At 35.1% G+C, this 23,380-nt stretch overlaps 1 protein-coding gene across 1 annotated transcript in view; it reads left to right on the top strand.

The window, feature by feature from the left end:
- The window catches only part of KCNT2 (potassium sodium-activated channel subfamily T member 2), a 168,210-nt gene that overhangs the window by 89,960 nt on the left and 54,870 nt on the right, over positions 1 to 23,380 (top strand). Inside the window, exons 14-18 of the mRNA XM_075508151.1 lie at positions 8,051 to 8,159; positions 15,626 to 15,734; positions 20,124 to 20,180; positions 21,331 to 21,480; positions 22,639 to 22,868. Of these exons, the coding sequence (XP_075364266.1) occupies positions 8,051 to 8,159; positions 15,626 to 15,734; positions 20,124 to 20,180; positions 21,331 to 21,480; positions 22,639 to 22,868 (655 nt within the window). The remainder of the gene's footprint in view (positions 1 to 8,050; positions 8,160 to 15,625; positions 15,735 to 20,123; positions 20,181 to 21,330; positions 21,481 to 22,638; positions 22,869 to 23,380) is intronic.

Genomic DNA, 23,380 nt, shown 5'->3' with positions numbered 1-23,380 from the left:
CTTCTGTGAAGAGAAGATTAAAATTAGCTGATTTATACAGAGATTTTGCATGTGGGATGAACTTCCTGTCTCATTTAAGATAACGAAAAGGTTTCTGTTGGATTCTATAACGCCAGGATTTCACAAATTTATGAAACATGATTTAATGGCTCATTTCACATAACATATCTACTTCTGCTTATTTAGAAAATAAATTACATGACCTACCTACCAAAGAATTTAGGATTTTACAGCACATTTTAGTTATACATTAAATTTTTTTTTTAATGTAAGAATTTATACATTCTTACAGGACTTTAAAAAAATAAAAAATACTATTATTATAATACAGTACTTTCAAAAAACAATTTTCATGCTGAATGAAGTAAATTTGTATGAGTTCTCTCCTTTTTTATGGAACAATGGCAGAATACCATATAAGCACTATCATGGTACCTTATAGATATATTGATACTTGGTCATTAATCACTCCAAAGGCTAGTACTCTGTCAAAAAAGTTTTATTCAAATTACCTGGACTAATATCAGTGTTTGCTCTAGATATCCAATTCAAAGAGTTTTATTTATTAAATCAGAAAAGAGATACATATCAACTGACTGGTAAGTCCATTGAGAACTATTGAAGTATTGAAAGTTCACTACTAACAAAGTAAAGATTGAATTCAACTTTATAAATTAATTTGTGACTAATACCAGATAATCAGTATATATGAGAGTATTTGACCATTTTTCATATTGGCCAATTTTAAATGTGAAAAATGGCAAGACTTTAAATAAGTTACTATGGTTTTGCCCATGCTACTAGTTATGTGCAGTCAGGTAAGTTACTGTCCACAAAGGAAGAGTGCTAATACAAGCCTCTACGCAGCGCAACTGTGATAAAAGAATAAACCTATTTTAATGTGAACTAGAACGCTTCAAACTAATGACATTACCTACTGATCACAAATATCCAGGAAAAAAGTCCACTGAGGAAGGATTTATGAACAGAACTTTACATTTTTCACCATGAGCTGCATGCTAAATTATTGCACACTTGCCTCTATTCAGTTCGATCTTGAACTCCAAAGGAAGATCAGAATAAGTCTGAATATTCACAAAGTTAAATTAAGATGCTTACAAATTGCCTAACAAGATCAAACTAGTGTTTATATTTCAGTGATTATGTTTTAAGCTATCTCAATTAGAAAATACTGTTTTGCTGCTACATTATAAGAAATAGCAATTATTTTTCTAAACGTTAAAAATAGATACAGTAAAACATGGGAAATGAGGGCTTTGCATTATGTATGTAGTATTTCTTAATATATTCTCTATCACTTGCTACAATTACTTCATCTGCCATCAAAACTTAGTTGTTTCCATACCTACACATATGGCTTATCAGAGAAGGAAGAACAAAAAAAGCAACATAAGCTGCAGCTACCAAGAAGAAAGGATTATTTCCTTGCTAGGCAAATGAACCTCCAGAAGCAAATTTTATCAGAAATAACTTAAAGTTTTGTAGACTATCAGCATGCTGTAAAAAATACTTTATTCAAAACCAAAGACCCTGTGCTGGACCTATCACTTGCAGAAAGCCACTGAACTCCCTGAGAAATAAATCTGTGCTCCTACTATAACATTCAAACTTACTGAACTAAGAGCTTTCAATTTGATTAATCAGCAATAGACTCCTGAAAACACACTAGCGAAAGCCACTGAATTGGCAGCAAGTAATCCTGGAGTAGTCAAGTAAGGCAAGCACTCAGAATGTGCTGTTTGGAAGTGCCAGAAGTGCTAGGGTATGTAAGGATAAGAACAAGCAGCAGTTCTTGCAAATACCTGGGAAAATATCGGTTACTTCTGTGAGACTGAAAAATATCAAAAAGCTGAACTGCCTTGCCTAAATTAGTCATGAAGTTCAGAATAAATCAGCGACATCTCATTTCACAAAATATACTTGACAGTTGTGAACTGGCTAGAAATGAGAAATCCCATACAAGCAGAGCATGTGATTTACATTGCACTTGGTAGGTTTATGCAGCTTTAAGGACAGCTGCACCAACACAGGATTCTCTTAGAGGTAAGCTGTTCATCTCTGCTCATAACCTCTCCAGAATTTATACAAAGAAAGGACAATTTTCAACTCTGCTGAACTGTCCTACAGGGCAGACAGCGGACTCTACATGGAGCTCATGGAGCTTCCATCCATTCTGGCCAGCACATCTAGTTCTGGTTTCAGAGTTGTGGCCAGCTACAACTCTCTCCAGGCAGTCTGTCTGCCCTCAGGGACAGTGTGCCCCAGGAAACACCAAAACGGTACCTGGCACATTTCAGTTTCCAGTACAGACTCTTATCAAATCTCATTTATCATTGTGTCTGGAGCATACAAACAGGCAAATCTTACCAGGCAAATACAAACACAATCCTGTTACCTTCCTCTGGGACAAAGTACCCTGTTGGGTGACTGGCTGGATAGTCATAATGGCACAGTATCTCAACCGTAGCAGTGATGGACCCTCTGAGGGTCGATGTCTTCTGAAGTTTTTAAACAAGATGTCACCTCTCTCTCCGTTTTTGTTGCTCAGATTTCCTTTTCGCAGGCAATGCATTTATTTATACTGCAAGTAGAAAACAGGACAACCGTTTCCTTTTTTTTTTAAATTATTTTGTTTTATTTTACTGCCCCCTAGAGCTCTGAAATGAAATGGATTTCATTTCCTACACTGTTCCAGCTCTAGTCACTACTGAGAACTTCAGTCATGTAGTACATAAGGTTACAGTTTGTCACTGGGCTGAAAGAAGTTCAGTTGTCATCCCAGTATCAATCTTTATAAATACAACTGATTTTTCACCCTGCTGTGCTTGAGCAGCTGACAAACTGTTAGGACTGTCTTGGATCCTCTCCTACATCTGACAGCTGTCAAAATAGAAGTTAACAGATGCATTAAGGAGATTCCCGACCAGAACAGCTGTTGTTACTCGTGATTTTTCAAAGTGCATGAGAGTTTTTATCTCCCCAGCTACAGTCCTCAGCAGAGGATCCACTCATTTGCCATGGATACCTCTGGCTGTTCACTGCTTGCTATTTTGTTAGTTAATAAGTTTTAGTGCTAAAGTCTGTGTTGCTTCTGATCCATGGATCTCCACTATAGCTCAGAAGAAAAAGTACAGTAACAGGTGACATGCAGTTACTTCATAAAAATTGTCAGTTGCTTCCTTTTTCACTTGGAGGAGTAGGAACTTCAACAGTCAGACCAAGAATTTGTCAGCTTTCCAAAATCTCCTACCAGAGACTTTCTCTTCTCTGGCAAGACAAAGCTCTGCCAAATCTTATTCTATCAAATGATATTTTGACATCTCAGACCAAGATGTAAGCTGCTCATCTGCTATAGCAAGCAGGACAGACATCTGTTTCTCTTCTGGAGGATGCAACTCTTAAAGAGAGTTCAAATTGTACTTAAGTCTGGATGACTTTTTTTTATTTGATTGGTACAGTATATAGAACAGTAGTCTGTGCCACACCACAAAGTTAGCCAGTGACTTCAATGGGCTGCCTACATCAAATTGCTCCACAAAACTAAGGTGCCTGAAAACAACGCATCTGCTGTTTTAACCCAAGGAGGAGCGGGAAGAGAAGTCTCTTTGAATTAGCCTATAGATAACTCATTAATAGGCTATATAAATATATGAAAGACCACTTCTACTGCTGACAGCTTTGTTCTGATGCTTTCTGAAAATTCAGAGATGGTCGAGTTCAAGCTTGCACCTTTTTTTTCCCCTTCTGTTAATCAAATTGCGTGACACTACTATACTGGTAATCTAAGTTACACTGCCTTAATAGCATCATAAGATGGATGCATTGCATAGGAAGATATAACTAATTTATGAAGTTATGTGTGGCAAGAAAAAAATTACATTAACAGAACTATTTTAAAATATATATTAAATCAAGGTCTTGCTGTGAGTTCTGATGATTTAAATTCCTGTTACACCCACTTTAAAACTTACAGCTTTTGATACATAAACTTAAATATCACCTCTATATTAATCACCATCAGTATCAGTGGGAATTTTTGATCACTGACTGCAATTCATTGCATGGAAAGCACACAGAAGAGAATATTTTTTTCCCTCATCTCCCAAAGAAGCATATATTTTATAACGTGAATAGAAGCATAATTTTGTTTCGGTTACCTCAGTTTATAGTATGTACCTATAAGTGCTTACCTGTATTTTCATTTCTCTCCCCTGGAGTGCTTCTCCAGAGTGGAATTCGGGAGAGTAACTGAGCAAAAAAACCATGGAAACCCAAATAGCCAGCTTTTGTACACAAACACATGTATATACCAAGTGAAAAGAGAGAAAATGAAACAATAATGCAATGTTATTATATTAACAGTACATACACACTGAGTTGATCTTATGAAACTATATAGGGCATTTAAGTATCCATTTCATATATATTACATATTTGTAGACTGCTTCTTCAAAAAAGAATTAGCAAATCAAAAGCAATGCATATTTTGTAGTGTTAAAACTGCAAATGTGCCAAATAATCATCACGAGTTTTTTATTTTAAGGAATCTTTCCCTTTCCTATACAATTATCTAAAAATATTTTATGTTGAGATTCATACTTTTAGTTTTACAACACTCACTTCTACAGGCCTAGGTTTGTTTGTTTTTTTAATAAAATGGTGTTATTTGAATCATTTTAATAAGCATTCTTCATTCTTATTTTTAACAATTCTTGCACCTTCTGACAAAACCAGGCTTTTTAGACAAAAAAATAATTTTAAAAAATCAAAGAAAATATCTAACATTGAGAAGAAAAGAGAAAGAGTAAACTTAGTCTGAAATGTACAACCAAAATTGTATTTACTAGTACAGTTTTGGTTTATCACAGTAAATTTAATCTTAGCTCATGTATGTAATACTCAAGAATGAAAAAAATAATTCACCTAAATTTAATTGAATATAAGCTATATCTCTGCATGTGGCATACAGGAAACAACCTTTTCTACCATTTTTGCAAGCCAATGTGGTCTGTGAATGATTGCTATAGAAAGGAAGGGAGGAAACTGGTAATGTCAAACCCTGTGCAATGAAGCCACACCATCACTGCAAGTGACTCTGAATGTGTTTCCCTGACACCTTTTGCATAAAAAGATTAGGTAAACGTCAACAACAACACAGGTTTCTCAAATCTGTCCCAAATCCACTCCCAAACCTCTTACTCCTCCTTTAGTATATCTGTATGACCACCATCTATGCCATTACCCAGCCATTTGCTGCTTCTAAGGTGTTTTGGCATTTCATTCCCTTAAGACAAAACAGCAAACCCCCCTAAATTAAAAAAAACCAAAACACCTTAAGGAGTGTAAGTTGCCATATGCTATAGAAGAAGTGAAGAAAAAGTGACTGCCTACAAGGAAAACTTGTAGCAGGGTACATCCAAGTTCTGAAATCTCCTGAATGGGCACAGCAATCCTACATCTATGAAACTGTTAATAAGAAAAATGTGAAAGAATGTATTTTACCATCCTCAAAAGGTCTTCCTCTTACAGCTCCATTCTAGTATTTCTAGTAGAAAAATAGTAGACTTTCGAGTAGAAAAAGTACTTGCTAACATCTCAATTGATATTAAAATATTATAGTTTGAATATGTCAATTACGCTCTGTTCCAGGCAGATATTTTCCCTTGTGTTCATGAGTCTGAAAGCTTTTCTTATTGCTGATGCTGCAAACATAATGAATCATTCTTTCTATTTTATCTTTTAATACCACTGATTTCATGACTAGGCAAGGCATTTCAACCCAAGTATTGCTGCCTACATGCAGCTCTCAAATATTCCTTTTTAGTTCTGAAAATAAAAACTGATGGCTAATACACTGAAATTAGCCATATTTCATGAAATTCAATATATGAATGTATTACCACATACTTTACTTCTATGGGATAGCAGTATTCATCCTGCAGTTAACTTACTCTTGACATGTGGTAAGAAGTACAAAAACTAACAGACTGGGAAATCTCTTGGAATCCTTTGGTCAGTAGCTGGCTAAATTCTGATGTCAGTTATGCAAATGTTTCAGTTGCACAAAAATGTAGATCTGTTTTCAATTGAGCTGATATTTTTTAGAATTATCCACAATTTTGAACTCTTAATTCCTGATGTCCTCATTTAATGTCATTTAAATTCTGAGTGTCTCTGGAAGGACCTATCTAATGCATCACTCTTGATTAATTAGACATGACTCATCACTACTATCTAAGTTTTCACACAGTTCTTCCACATCCAAATGCCACCCCTTCCAAATTATACAATCACCAACACTTGCAGAAAGATAGGAGAGGGACAAAATACCTTATTAGTAGATTTCTAGAAACAAACCCTCTATTCTGCATTCCAACAAATAGAATATATTATACTGGGATAATGGAGGTTGGAAGGAAGCTCAGGAGGTCTCTAGTCTGACAGGAGTAAGTTATGAACACAGACCATGTTGCTCAGGGCTTTATCTAGGTTGGTGTGAAAGTGTCCAAGGGTGGAGACAGCATAGCCTTTCTCTAGAACCTGTTCCACTGCCTGACTGTCTTCATGGGAAAAAGGTTTCTCCTTATATCCAGCCTGAATCTCTCTTTTGAGCTTACCTCCATTGTCTCTTGTCTTCCAGCCATGCATCACTGTGCAGGGCCTGGCTCCATCTGCTCAGTAACCATCCCGTAGATACTGGGGATTGCTGTTAGGTCCCCCTGAAGCCACCTCTTCTGCAGGCTGAACAATCTCCATTCCCTCAGCCTCTCCTCACAGGGCTTCTCCTTCTGCCCCTGACCATCTTGATGGCCCTCTGCTGAACTCAGCCCAGCATATACACGTCTTTGCTGTGTTGAGGGCCTGCAAACTGGATGCAGTGTCTACATTCAGTCTAACTTGTGCTGAGTAGGGGGGGAAAAAATCACTGTCCTCTATCCACTGGCTGTGCTCCCGTTAAAACAGCCCAGGATGCCGTCAGCCTCCTCTGCTGCCAGGGCACACTGCCAGCCCATGCTCAGCTTGCTCTCTGCCAGGACCCCCAGGTCTTTTCCAGCAGATCTTTTCCAATGCAGGTGGTTGCTCAGTCCCAGAGACAGGACTCTGCTTGTGCCCTTGCTGAATTTCATGAGGTTCTTGTCAGCCCATTCCTCCCTCTTGTCTTGGTCCATCTGAATGGCAGTCCTGATCTCAAGTGTTTCGACTGTTCCCTCCAGTTTGGTATTGTCTGCAAACCTGCTGAGTGTGCACTCTTTATCCATGACTTGGAGAAGGTGAAAGAGGTTTACCAGAACAGGTTCCAGTGCAGGTTCCTGTGACACTCCACTTGCCCCAGGTCTCTGGGTAGAGTACATGCCATTTACCACTGCCCTAAGACTCCAGTCATCTAACCAGCATTTTACCCATATAGTTTTCCACTCATCCAGACTGTAATGTCTGAACATGGAAATGAGAATACAGTCTGAGACATAGCATTCATGTGCCCAGAGGTATAGCTCCCCGGATCATCCTTTTGTTTGAAGATGGGTGAAACTATTAATTTTTCTGCCGTTGTTTGAGCCCTCCCCCAGTCTCCACAAGCTTTCAAAGATAAAGCAACTGTACAAGGACATTGGGCTGCTCTCTCTGCACCCACCTGATCCTGTGGGCTCATATGGGTTGAGTTCTCTGGAGCAATCCCTGCCTAAAATCAGCCATTGCTGGTGATTCTCCTCCTGCTTGAAGCCTGCCTCAAAGCAGAGGCCTGAGAGGCCTTGCTGGTGAACACTGAGAGTACCTCAGCCTTGTCTATGTCTGCAGAATTACTGGATGGTCTGTGTATGTGTATATATATTTATGTATTTAAATATATGTAATATACATAATATGTAATATTACTTACATAACATTCACATAAACATCCACACCAGCTGGTGTTATATAGTCTTAAAATGAGTTTTCTTCAATGGAGTCAGTCTGATAAGAGGTTCTTTTTCTAATGTAACAGGGTTATTTGTATTTCGTTGTCATCACCTCATACTCTTTATTCTAGGATCATCAAACCATTTTAAGAGCATGGGCAGTTAAAGACTTTGCTCCAAATTGTCCTTTGTATGTCCAGATATTGAAACCCGAGAATAAATTCCACATCAAGTTTGCAGGTAAGTGTAAGATTTCAGCCATTTGAAACACTTGTTAGTATTTGGCAGTTTGTTTCATAATCGCACAAGCAGAGTGAGATTCCCTAGGCGTATTGACTGGTTAGAGGCAGATTAAGAGTGCAGTATTGTAAAATAACATGGGCTGTATATATCCTATGAATAGTAAAATGTCATGTTTTCCATTAAAGTCTTATTTATAAGCACTTTTAAGGATTATTACTTTCTTACGTTATGTAACATACAGAATAGAATTTTTTGATACATAACACATTGTTACTCCTTAATTATAGATCCAGGCAGGTTTCCAGCTTGCTATATCCATGTCTTTAAATAATTTCTGTCTACTGAACCATACTGTTACTAAGGGGTATATGAGAAGATCTGCTCAGAAAAGACCAAATTTTATCCAAACAACAATTGAAAAATAAAAATCTTCCCATTGGACTGTTTTTTTCTAAGGGGTATGAAAAACATTATTTTACTTACTTTCAAATATTTTGGAGAGAGACATATAATTTAATTCTATATCCAGTAAAATGTGTGCCTTAGGAACTATAACATAAAATGCAAAATGATGTTAAGAAATCCAAACAAATCCTCTCTTATAAGAGGAGATTGCCAGCTTTAATTTGACAAACTGTTTCTCTGCACTATGTAGGTAGGTCTCTGTCTCTCTGTCTATATTTAAACACACACACACATATGTATATATGTACATACAGACATATATATGCTCATGTGCAAAAACATGCAAATGCTTTTATAATGAACTCATTTTGCCTATCTTTGGAAAAATATATGAAGTAGAAGCAAAGCTTTCCTTTTCAACTGTAATTCTGAAAATTCAATTTTCTTGAAGGATATTCTAAGGAAGAAAAGATTGCTGATTCATGCAAAATTAAAAAAAACTCTATGGAAAAATATTAGTCTCCTCCATCATCCCAGAATGTGATGAAAAAGTAAATTCCAGTGCAAAACAATTCCAGAGCAACAGTTAAAGCTGTAATTTTAAAAGCTACTGAATTTACCACTAGGTCAGAAGGAAGGAAAAAAGCATCAATAGCAGTTCTGAAATGATAAAAGTGTAATCTCAAACTATGAGATGGCACAGCAGGAAATAAGGCTCATGCTGTGACAAGAACGATGGTGCTTTTTCATCTCCCCCTTAAAACCACACAGCACAAACATAATCTCTTCTCCCTAGCCATGGACATTTTCTTTATCGGTAACTGTGTTAATTTGTTGTTCCTAATTGTATTTTTAAGAGAGTTTCATTATTCTTAAATGGCTTGTCTCTGTAGGACCTCATATATAACTAGACTTGCAAAACAGAGGTAATTTTTCATATCTGTTCTAAGTCTCAGATTGAGAATTCGGACAATTTTTTTTTAAAAAAAGCAAACAACAAAAAAACTAAACCTCTTTTTGTAACATTTCCTTCAACTGAGCTTAACCAATCTGATATCTTACTGCCTTCATTTATGTTCTGTAGTTCTTCAAGGGCTTGTGGAGACCTTATATATTCTGTGCCTCATTAGCCCCCTCTAATATTAATTATAGTAGTACTGTATTTAGACTGTATAAGTCTAAATATTTATATAGCACCTTACATTCCAGAAGAATTTCACATGGGTCATAGGGATGACTGCAGCCATTTCCACACACTCTCTCTGCACAAAAGTAAAAGAAGAGAATTACAAGCCTTCCTTCAAGATTAATTTAATCTTACTCATATAAAGTACGGGAAATTTGTAATGCAGTTTTAAATTCGGCAAGGTTACGAACATGGTATAAACATCAACAAATGGTTAGGCCACTGGTAGAGTCATGAGAACAATATTTGTTTGCATACATTTTCCTAAGAGGACTCTACGTTGATTATTGATCTCATCCAACTCTTTTTCATTCTGAAATACATACGCAGTGGGGGCTGCAGACTATCGCCCTGTCCAGAGTGCTTATGAATAAAATTTGTCATAACCATATGGAACATTTTTCGAAGTGCTTTTCCTATTATGATTCAGGACTGCTTTATTACTGCATTAATGCAAAAACTTCTTTTAAATTTTATATTCCTTTAAAAAATGACTCCTTTCTTCTGGAGGTTTCCCAAAACAATATTGTGCGTTTTTATGAACCTGAAATATTCAGTAATAGAATTTTGGGGTTTTGTTTGTTTGGTGTTGGTTTTTTTGTGGGTTTTTTTTTTTTTTTTTTTTTTACACACAGGTTTAGAGACTATAACTGTCAAAAAGAAAGTTTCTGAATTTAGAAAAAATACAACCAAAGAGTTCTGGAAAGTCCTCCTCCTAACAAAAGTTTAACTTGTAGCTACACTGAAAATTTATAAAACACTGGAAGCCCAGTTTCTCAGAAGCTTATATTAGGTTGACCAGTAGTTCTAGATTGCAGGAGACAGTCCTGAAATTTAGACCCTGACCGTATTTTCCAGTACAATAGCATCCTGGAGGTTTTCTGCCTTAGGCTTCAGAAACAGTATATAGCACAAGTAACTCTTATAATTTATTCCCATCCGGTAGACAAGACTTTTACATTCTTCCTCTCTTTCATGAGAGTACGAGAATTGACTCTTGTCATCATAGCAAGAGAATGGAGACACTTTGCTCAGGGTAGTAAGGCCTGTCAGAAAGGCAGGTTTCCTGCCTTTTCACCTGATGCCAGACACACACCCTTGAATCCTGTGTTTTTTCTGTTATTTTTTACAGTGGAGTTTAACTACTTTGCTTAAAATGGTAACTTATGCTTATATTAATACAGTGGAAATATTTCTTTGTGCTTGAATATGATTCTTCAGTGGAATGTGAAAAGCACTGGGCATAAGTGTTTATCCCAGCAAACTCCTTTGCAAGTTCAAGGTGTGAATACTCTATAAACGTACAGTCACTCTAACATAACAGTTATCAGACGGGCAAGGAAACACTGTATTACCATTGTTAACAGTCTTGTGTCTTAAGCTGAAATACTTTGATTACTCCTTAGTAATTTCCAATATACGAATGCCTTGACATGCCCAGTTTTTCTTTCAGTAATACCACATTTTCCTTCACTAACACTTACATATGATTCTCTTAACCTTCCTGCTTTTCCTTCAAACACATGGGGCTACAAAAGGCCACGTACCCTTAATGCATGCATCTGGCCTTGCATTTCAGCACAAACATGAAATAAAGTGAAGGTTGTCCACAACAGAGCAATACATTTATGCAATTCAGAGACTGGAGTAAATTGTATATGTTCTGAGTTGAACATATAACTTTTATATATTTGCTAGAAAATAAATTAATCGCCTTTACCTTGAATATTCAGAAATTATGTATAATCACAATTCCAGGAACTGGGGATACATTTTGACAGTCTCTATTTATTCAAAATGCACCAATGAATTAGCACAGATTGGTGAAGTCTGACATTAAACCTTCAGTAGCTTGTTTGAAAGGAACACAGTCCAGATTCACCGAAATGGATGTTGAATGCATCTGATGATTAATCTATCCATTTACAGATAGAAATAGTCTAGAGATAATGGATGGGCATTTTTCTCTATCTGGTCTGGTAGTGATCATGTTAACTTACCAAACCGACAAAAGTAAGGTTTCTCAGAATAATTGTGTCAGGTCTAGGACATTCTTACCACATGGCTGATGCTGCAGGCATAAATCAGTATTTTGAGTATGTTCTATCTTCAAGAACATTACAGAAGTCATAACTCACCACACTGCATTACTACATCTATTTGAGACAGACTTAGCAACAAATTTTTTGTCAAAATATATTTTCAACAGAAACTGCAGCTTCTGGAAATTCTAAATGGAATATTTCTTTAGTATAAATGCAATCAAAATACTTCTGTTTGGTAAACTGATTTGACATATTTAATATTCAGTTCAAGATAACCTGCAGTTTCCTCTGCTGCTTCACTACCACACTGAATGAATAATTTGCTGATTCTAGTACCCGCTGTCACAGGACCTGACTGATGTCCCAGACCTGAGGAGTGGGAGAGTTGTCACCCAGCTTTCTCTCTGCTCACTTTAGAAGAGAAGACATCAGATAAAGTTCTGTATGACCCTCACCACAGCTCCACAATAAGAGTCCTGAACATAAATATAAAACATGGTAACATTATAGGCAAGCTATAATCTTTCAAATAATAGGAGAAATAAGCAAGTTATTTTTGACCTGATCTGTGTCTAATACAAGAACTTAAATCCAGCCAAGACGAGAAACCGATAGTACCTCTATTCATGTTTCAAATGGCTACAATATTTCTAGTTATGGTAATTAGATCACTGAAGAATCTTTCACCTGGTGTTCTCAAAGTACCTCTGAGAATTCAAAAGCTTCAAAATACTTCTGAAGTAGGTAGGGTATAATTTTCATATACCCATTTTACAGATGCATAAAAAGTCATGAAGGGCATAAATAGCTCACACAAGGTCAAAGTCTACAATAGGAGTGGAAATAGTCCTATGAGTCCCAGCTCCATGGCTCCTGATGTAAAAACACTTGACAACACAATGTGAATCTCTTACACGTATGAGATTAAGATGACTATTGTAGGACAGCAATCTTTGTGTGCTGTATGCAATCTCTGCTTGCATGCTGTGTTAACATGATATTTTACATAAAATCCATCCAAAAAGTCCACCATATATGTTAGAGAGTAGAGAATATATGGAGGATTTAAGTCTGAGACATACTTTTCATTTGCATTGTACCATCCATGATTTATTAATTTTCATTTATATATATTTATGTCAACATGTACAATTTGGTTCAACTACAAGATCTGAAATAACAGATGATGAAATAGTTTTCCTGTATATTTTTTTTCTTGCTCCTATTTTCAAAAGTATTAGTTATAATATAACAACATTCTAAACAAAAAAATAAGGGGAGGTTATTTGGCAAAATCCTATACAAATTCAAAAATATGGAGCATTCTCATTCCTTCAATATCAGGAATTCAATATTCACTTTCATAAATCTTTGCCATCTGACTAATGGTAATGGAATGCAGATATTCCATCCAAGACTATGCCTTACTTGCTCAAAATCTCTAGTTTAAAATTCAAATAGATTTATTAATTGCATATGGTCAACTAAAAGAACACATTTCTGTCTGAAATATTTTCTGCAGGAAATATTTAATTGCTATAACTGAAGTGTATTTAGGGGAGGAAAAAATCTAATTTTGTTCTATATTTGACACTGTCTTTATATAACTAAATTCATTCCTTCCCTATGACATTTAAATAGGCCTTGATCTTCAGAAAACGAGAGAATTAATTTCTCCTTTCAGTAGTTAATGATTCTGTTACTGAAAAGCCTCTAGAAATTTTTAAGAAAGGAATAGAGAAGGCATACAAAGTATGCTTTTGTTTTCAGTAAGTGGCATGCTTATAGCTATACTATAAATTCTGTCTAGAAAGTAGCTTAGAGAGGTAAGGTGGTCCTAAGGATTTCAATGATACATTAGTGCAACTAGAAATAGAGGCATGTAGACAGCTCAGATCTAGATGGGGAGATTATTTGCTTACTTTCACTCAGCAATTTTCACATGGCTTATGTTTTGATCATCAGCTGTCCTACTTGTATTATTCTTTCTCATCAGAAGCAAACCCTGCTCCCATTGAAAGTAATGTAGACTGAATCACACTAAATTCAGAAGAAAAAAAATTTACTGAGCATGCAATAAATGCCTTCATGACCTTAGAAAACCTTTACGACACTAAGTTTCTACACTGAAAAGAAGGTCAATTAAGTTGTAAGTTTTGTGCTTATCCCTTCTTATATCTATTTTATTACTGTCACAGGTATACGTGAATGACATTGAAGACTAATTTCTATTTCCTTTTCATGCCGTCACCATCACTGGAGAGCATTTAACTGTGATCTGAATTTTACACACTAGCCAACCAAGTTGAATAATAACTCATGCAATACTGAAAGCATGTGCAGAAGATTTGGCAGTTTTAAGTATAAGCCAATATAGAGGACTAGATATAATGCCTCTGTTGCTTTCTCTTCTCACTTCCATCCCCTAAATTCCATTAAAAGTGTTGTGGTTTAGCTTCAGTTGGCAACTAAGCACCATGCAGCCGCTAGCTCACCCTCCCCCCTCCCAGGGGGATGGAGGAGAGAATCTGAAGAGCACAAGTAAGAAAACTCATGGGCTGAGATAAGAACAGCTTAATAATTAAATAATAATAATAATAATAAATTGTAATGAAAAGGAAAATAACAAGAGAGGGAGAGAGAGAGAGAAACAAAACCCAGGGAAAAAAAAACAAAAAAACAAGTGATGTAACCGCTCACCACCCATTGACTGATGCCCAGCCAGATGCTGAGTAGTGATTGCTGCCCCCCAGCCAACTCCCCCCAGTTTATATTCTGGGCATGGTGTCATATGGTATGGAATAGCCCTTTGGGCAGTTGGGGTCAGCTGTCCTGGCTGTGCCCCCTCCCAGCTTCTGCACCTGGCAGAGCAGGGGAAGCTGAAAAGTCCTTGACCAGTGTAAACATTACGTAGCAACAACTAAAACGTCAGTGTGTTATCAACATTATTCTCATACTAAATCCAAAACACAGCACTATACCAGCTACTAGGAAGAAAATTAACTCTATCCCAGCCGAAACCAGGACAAAAAGACAGAAAAAAATAGGTATGTCTATAGTACTGTTCCATCACAGCAAGTACTAACATGCAGACATACTTTCTTGTAAGGGCTCTCAAAAACAAAGCATGATTTTGTGATTACAGAAGCCAGAGAAGGACTGGGGTAAAAAGAATGCAAAGTTGTAAAACACTGGAAAGGAAAAAACCACCACCCCCCTTGCCTAGATTGCAAGGAAGCAGCAGCTGTTAGCAGTTGTTGGGGCAGATATTAGTCAAATCTACATCACACACTGAAGTGCAGTGCAAAATCCCAGAGCCACTGCCAAAAAACCAGTCTGCAAGCCAGTACAGCCTATCTAATTGATCAGCACTCCTGCATTGCAGTATCCTAGGTATGCTATTTCCTGAACACGAAATTATATCTCTGTACAATGCTTGATGTCTCTATACCAGTTTATGCAAATCTGCAGAAGGTGCAAAAGATACAAACTAGCCTATGCTACATGGCTTACTTACACAACTAGTGCAGCAAGATAGTGGAAGTGGGATTCACACAGCCATTGTATCCTCTCCATGTGTAGCTGCAGGACAGAAGGTATGAATTGGATGCAAAATTAACTCTACTCGTGCAATCTGAGAGACAGCATAGATGGGGCGAATCATACACAGCTGCTCTCCAGGTTCAAGTCGAAGATGAAGATCTGGAGGCAAATTTTGATTGTCCCTATCTTCACCATTTTCCTAGACAAGGAAAGGAAGTGATAATTCTGTTCAATGGAAAGTATTTTTGTAAAACGATTTATATCTTTTTTTTTTTTTTTTACAGATCATGTTGTGTGTGAAGAGGAATTCAAATATGCTATGCTAGCTCTAAATTGTATATGCCCAGCTACCTCTACATTAATCACACTGCTGGTTCATACATCTAGGGGACAGTAAGTATATACTACCATAAAAAAACGAAACAAACTTGTAAAAGTTATAGCTGATATTCTTTGGAAAATAGCTTACCCCGAACTCCCAGACAACTACAGTTTTTATATAGAAATTGGAACTTTCTGCACAATAAAAGTGTCAAGATGTTTTATTCAGGATATTATAATTTCAAAGAGAAACCCCCTCCCCCCAGTATTTAACAACTTGTTGCATGCTGTTGTGCCACTTCCACAATAGAAGATATGAAAAATTTGTATTTCAAATTTAGTAGACTGAATCGTGGATCTATCACACAGTTCTACTCAAGAACATCAACAAGACCCACGAATGCCTATTTTAATATGTTAATTTGAAGGTCTATTTTTGTACATACATAATAATCCCTATTCACTGAGCTCAAAAAATATTTTTCTGATAACATATAAAATATTATTTGCTATTCAGTGCCTGTATGTTAAGAAACAAGTAGACATACATGTGAAGAGATAGCTTTTAACATAATAACCACACTGCCAGAAGGGGTACGGAATTACGGCGTGTTTACAGACTGCATAGTCACAGTAGCACCTCTCTATATTTACTAAAATAATTTTACTACATCTAGTGTATATCCGTTATGCTATATTCTTGGAATAATAAGGTATTCTTATTAAAATGTTGTGGGCAGAGAGAGGCATTAAAGAGTTAATCTCCAAATATATCTGTAGAAATGGAATACATGCATATAGACTGCACAGGAATACATTTGAGAGTCTAGTAAAAATGCATACTTTTTTTCAAGTAACCATGGACCCAGCAATATCTTGATATTTACAAGCAGAGTTATTTAACCTTCTATATGGCATCTGTAGTATTCCCCTGTGCCCAGGATGGGGAAAACTGAAATTACTGCTAGAACTTTTACTACCAAGAACAACAAATGTCAAGATTTTAATGGCCCTGTCTGTACTAGAATCTGTTAATAAGAAGACAACAAAATACTGTTTCTGTGCCTCCTGAGAATCATGGTGAAATACATTCTTCATCTGCCTAGCTTTCATTATCTGATGTGCACAGAATACAGAGCCTTTTTTAGTTATTTCATATTATATGTACATGAAAGAAGAGTAGTATTTTTAGCAGCTAGCAGAGAATTTTCCATCAGCACAAAAACAAGCATATGAAAGGGACTCTGTTTTCTGCTGTACTTAAGAACTTTAGCATTTCACTTTTACCACAGGCATATTGATCACTTACACAGATTCCCAACTGTGATGCAAAGTAACTATAGTAGAATGCAAAAGAAACTTATTATTTCTTTTGCAATCAGAATTAATTGATGCAATATAATCAGGGTTGTTAACTGATTTCTAGTCTGGTCATTGTATACTAGGAGCAAAAAAAATTTTTTTTGCACAAATAGTTGTCAGCATTACTTTGAATCCTTACAGAAACATACAAGGTTGCTGTATAAATACAGAAAGACTGGAAAATGAAAACATCTAGTTGTCATTCTTCTACTTTAGTCAGCACTCATCAGAGCATTTAATCTCAGATGGGCTCCAAAATACTGAAAAATGGCAAAATTTGGACATCTTAGAGTGTGTGTATTAATGCTGGACTAGTTGATTGAATAGATATGAGTGTTCTTTAAAACCACACTGTATCTGTGAAAGTTTAAAACAGACACATTAGAGGGAAAAAAACTTCAAAAATATTTCAAATTTGAGTAGTCTGGACTTCAGAGTGCTAAAAATAAAAAACTCAAAAAATCAAGTATTTATCTCCCAAAATATTACTTTCTAAGCTTTCAATTGAATATTTTTGCTGCTTTCCTTCATTTCATTTTTGCTAAAAATTTATGTAATTCCCATACATAAAAAGGTACATAATTCCCAAACTGGTGGGGTTTTTCTTCCCCTTTTATTCCTTCCAGCTTTTTAAAATCCCTTGGAAATGCTGCAATATGTCCTCGAAAGTCTAATTTAACTGTGATTTTAATTTTTCATTAAGTTTTGTACAAGTGCACAAATCTGTTCAATGTATGATAAAAGTCACCAAGTCAAGCATTCGAAATTAGGAAATGAGGGCAAAGCTATCTTTTTGCTAGACTGCTCTGATCCTATTAAAAACCCTGCTGTGCTGTTGCAAACATTAAGTAATGATGTACTTGAGCTTACTTTTTGCTTATAACTGAGTGTTACGTAGGCCATGTATCATCTGGAAGTTTTGTGTCCTTGAACATTTAGTTAAGATGATCTTTAACAACGAGAGATTTAACAACTGACTTTTAATAAGTATGCGTTTCTTGAATATAATATTCTAAATTCAAAGGACAGTAATCACACATAATTGAAAAAATTGTATAAAATATGTAGATATGTGAAAATAATTTTTCTTTCCTGAATTACCACTTCAATGTCCCAACTTTATCAATCTTATACCTATTTTACTTTTTTATTCATAATTTTTATGTGCAATACCATAATTGATTTAAACACTTGTTAACTAAAATAAACTCATAGGTAGATACAGGTATAAATCTGCTCTTCAGAAGTATTATACTTAAGTCAAGAAATTTATTGTCAAACTTTCTTATTGAGCATACACTAATGTTTTAGAGGAAAAATTCCTTTTAAACTTACATTCTTCATAAGCATCTCCTGAGATTTGCTCTGCTCTGACTCTAGAGTGTTTGAACAGTGTTGGTAAAACAAATGATTCTGCACTTCATTGTCTTCAGGGGGAAATCTGTTTTCAAAATCGGTGTCAGTTTTGAGTTTCATCTACAGGTTGTCATTGTATTGCAGACATAAAACTGATTTGACTAATTCATAAATCAGAATAATTGTTTTGGCTTTTCTAGATATTTTCTAATGCTGAAAGATAGGTAAAATAACTGATGTTAAAATAGGTTAAATTACCTTTATGCATATGAAAGATGAAGTCAGATGAACATTTGAGTTCGGCTAAGTAAGTAAAAAGATTAAGTGAAAATAGATTATTTAAACTATGAATAAAAACTGTAACTATACATGCATTTATACCCAAACTAAATACTAAATTAGATCTGCATAATGAAGAGTATTTGTTAAATAGACTTCCAATGTTAACAGTGAACTGCTTTCCTTTACATTGGTTCCTGTTTCATTATCCTTTCATTATCCTGGTTGCTGCACTAAACTTTATGTAGGACTTGAATTTTAAATCCCCGTCAGTATTGACTTCCTTATATAAAAAGAACAGGCTTGGATTATGGGGATACTGCAATGAATCAACTGCTTCCAACCTTGGGTAATCTTTTTAAAGTCTATTCAAAGTAATTGGGAGGATTTTCTTAATAATTAGTTCAGGTTTCCATTCACAGAAGCCCCGTGTCTGTTGACTCACAAGTTTAGTAACTTCAATATAGTGACTGGGAATGTTTGTTCAAGTTGTTATCGCAGATAACCAAGTTCAAATGACTACCTATGCCTCTCCATTCCACAAGGAACGAGTCGCCTTTTTACACAGTATTTTAGGTGCATGTAACCAGAGGAGATTATCAAGAAACTTGCTTTTTGTTGTTTCCCTGGTGAAAAGTCATTCATTAAGGGAAAATATGACCACTTTCAAATTCTAGCTTCTGAACATTTGTTAATTTAGTGAAGTTATGATCTTAACCTAAGTGACTTACATTTTATCGGAATTAAACAGTTCATTGACAGTTCATAGATAAACCATTGTCCCAACTGTTTGTTGTAATCTTACAAATGAAGTGCTACCTATTCCACAGGGAATCTATTTCCTACATTTATTAAGAAATAGTGTGACACTGTTAATAATACAAGCTCATTTCTGATAATCATGAAGATAAGTACACTGGGAAATTACTGGAAGTGCAAAGCAATGCATAGCAGCAGAACACAGAAAAATTATTATTCTCTATTATCCTAATTAGAATGATGATACAATAAACAGAAAACAAAAAGAAACACATGTACATAAATTAAAAACACCTTATCTTCTGGTATTAAGATGTGAGGAGACTGGGGAAAACGTTCATTTTCTAAGCAACTTTGGCCAGATCAACTTGCTATTAAAATTAAGGGAAAGTTTGCTGCTGTTTATGTGAACCAGCTTTGGTCTTTAATGCTACTTTTCAGATTAAACAAACTAGATGTAAACAATCCCATTATCTTCTCAGCTGTTTTAAGAATTTCAAAACCTCAGTCTGTAAGACACCAAAATTCTACCCTGAACCTTATTTATAATCTTATTATTGATCTTATTTATTCATCTTAATATTTATCTTTAAATGTTATCTAATTATCTAATCTAGTAATAGAACTTTATTAGGGTTTGTATTATGATACAAAATATTGGAAGAAAATAGCCTTTCTGACTTGAACTTAATGTGATCTTTACAGAACAGCCCCATGGGAAGCTTTTAGACAACTAACTGGAACCAAGCAGACTTTAAACAGGTGAACGTTTTATTTTAGGGGGAAAAGTGAAATATGGAAAAATTTTCTTCTGTAATTACATTTCCAGTTCTGCCATTCTACACCTAGTGCACTGTTTGTTAATACTGTTGCAATAAAAATGGTTTACTTATTTCCATTTTGAAACAAAATGTATATATGCTGAGGGTGAAGAAGAATGGTAAATTGAAGAAAAACAGAAATTGTGTTAAGATATTGAAAATGTATAAATAAGCACAAAGGAACATATCCCAATACCTTGAGATCTTAGCTCCAAGTGGCAAAACACAGAGCACATTTGTCAGTTTTATGTCTTATCTGCATATATAAATGTATATATAGATATATATGTGTGTGTGTGTATATATATGCATCCATTATATCCAGTAAAACTCATGCAGACAGAACCTTGTTTCCACATGAAACTTAACAAAGTAAGAAGTTCGCAGAAGCCCCAAGTCTGCAAGTTTTGGTGTCAGCTGAGATTTGGAACATTTCCACTAACAGTCCATTTGGATAAAGAACATTAGCTGCATGTAGTAAAGGATGGTATGCTCGATATGGTTAAAATAATAATTTATTTTCTTGCACTAGAGAAAAGAAGGTGTATACTTGTCAGAGTATACAAGGCACAGTAACTAAAAATGTCCATAGGGTAAATGCTGAAGATAACCAATAAGCAAACGCAGAAAAAAAAAAATCTTTCTTACAGATAAAGTGACCAAAGCCAAATGGGTCTTTCCTACATAAAGTTATTTTTAATGATTCTTTACCTGCTTCAAACAGGAACCAGACAATATGCCATGGAGCGTCTGAAGAGACCGTCTTTATGAACAGAATGAGCATGCTGTTGGTTTCACCTGTCATCTTTAAATTGCAATGAATCTACTTATTATGGCGTGAATTTAAAGTAATTCAGCCATATCTCTCCTGGTATATGCCCATTACTTAGCAGAAAGTGCTCTTCAATTCATTAAAATATTCTCTGTACTTACAGTATTACCAAGCTTTGATCTCAAATATTTCTTTCAGATTAGCCTATGGGACCTTTTTAATAGACATTTGTAGTTTCTATTGCCATGACATACTGTTCTGATTAATAAGAATTTTACATTAAGTTTTAAATTATTCTCTTTATCTGTACATATTTCAGGGAGAGTCAGCAATCACCAGAACAATGGCAGAAAATGTATGGCAGATGCTCTGGTAATGAAGTATATCATATTAACCTGGAAGAAAGTACGTTTTTTGCTGAGTACGAGGGGAAAAGCTTCACATATGCTTCTTTCCATGCACATAAAAAGTATGTTTATTTTCCTCTCAACAATTAAAAGTTCAAAAAAATATTTTTTTTTTCCTGCAACATAGCTCTGCATTCAAAGGTGCAGTGTTAGACATTACTCTGTTTCTGGGTTTCAATATCTGGCCACTAATATATTTCATGGGTATTTTTCTGTTAGTTACAGCTGGTCAGGTAAAAGCTCACGTTGGTTCTGTATATGCCAGCTCAGTCTGAGAGAAGAGAATGTAAAGGATATATAGGATAAGCCTGACAACCAGAAAAAAATTGTACATTAGAGAGGTTATATGAGAACACCAGTCCCTTTCCGTGTCCAAAACAATCTAGAAAAGGGTGGGTGGAAGCATGTTAGTATATTTTATTATTATTATTTATTATTATTTATTTAGGAGTCAGCTGGAAATCTGGCTTCCTTTGTGGCGTGTTCATTTTATGCCAAATGTTCAATCTGAAGGTGGTACATGCTACATTCTGGTGATTGTTCAAAATAAAACCGTATTTATTCTGTTAGATGTTAAAATATCTTGTTTAGGTTCCAGATCATGCATCACTTATTCAGTGCTGCTTTGTAAAGTGAACACACAAACTGAACACAGATCATGTATATTTGTCTATATTTAACAAAAGGAACATATATCAAACCCTGAACATTGAGTTTATTCTCATACTTAATAAGCGAGAAAAAGATTTTTTTTTTTGCTCTAATTCCTTATTTTCTATCACTAATCAAATACATTTCTGGAGTGAATCGCAAAAATGAATTGTGAAAATGGTTTCCATTACATATGAATAATGGAACAATTTAACATGATGGATACTTTTTCATATTATATATCCATTAATCTACTACTATTTTCCCAGAAGGGACTATTCATCTGATAGAAAAAAAATCAACTGGAACAGCGTTAGAAGAATATTATGGGGTTTAAGAAAAACGCTGGATTTGAATGCCTAGGGATTCATGAGCTCATAAAAACTGCTTGATCAGAAGTGGCCTATTTAGGAGATAAAATTTTTCAAACATATTTGTCATCCAAAAATCTGCAAATATTCATAATCTGCAAAATATAAAAATATACTAGAGCTTCGTTTTTGACAGTGGAAATTCTGGTATATACAGGACTATGCAAAATGAACCATGCCTTTCCTTTTCTAATTAAGGTTTGGAGTCTGTCTGATTGGTGTTAGAAAGGAAGATAACAAAAACATTTTGCTGAATCCAGGTCCTCGATATATCATGAGTTCTACAGATATATGCTTTTATATAAATATCACCAAAGAAGAGAATTCTGCTTTTAAGAAGCAAGAAAAGCATACAAAAAACCATGAATCAAAATTATCTTATCATGGAGCTTCTAGGTTACCTGTACACAGTATAATAGCCAGCATGGGTAAGTGAAAAAAAAAAAAAAAAAAAAAAAAGAAAGCCTCACAACATACTCTTGTTCAATGAATAGTGCATTTTAAAGCTTTTAACAGTGTATTCCTAAAATTATAATTTAAATTAATATATAAGAAATTGTAATAGTGTGTGGAAAGAAAAAATATTAAACACTTGCCCTTGTATTTTAAAAACAAAAAACCAAACAATGGAATTTGATTATGTTTTTCTTTTACTTGACAACATGGAATTAAACCGCTTAAGGCTGTTGTATAAAAAAGTAATAATGAAATGTACGCAAAGCAAAACAACTGGGAAAATCACATGGGTAATTTCTTTGTCATTCATAACTGGTTGTAATAAGTTTTCATAAGCTTCTTTAATTAAAATAATGCCCTTGTTCAATAAAAACCTACAGGTTGTTGATGCACATATATATGGATTAATTATATACGGTATGATTTTAAAAAGGTAGTTAACAAGAAAATATATATTAACAGTCAGAAAAAGCGCTACTTTGCA

The sequence above is a fragment of the Mycteria americana genome, chromosome 7, assembly GCF_035582795.1.
Source record: "Mycteria americana isolate JAX WOST 10 ecotype Jacksonville Zoo and Gardens chromosome 7, USCA_MyAme_1.0, whole genome shotgun sequence".
Lineage (NCBI taxonomy): Eukaryota > Metazoa > Chordata > Aves > Ciconiiformes > Ciconiidae > Mycteria > Mycteria americana.
Note: the sequence above shows the minus strand (reverse complement) of the source record. Positions and strands in the feature narration are given on the sequence as shown.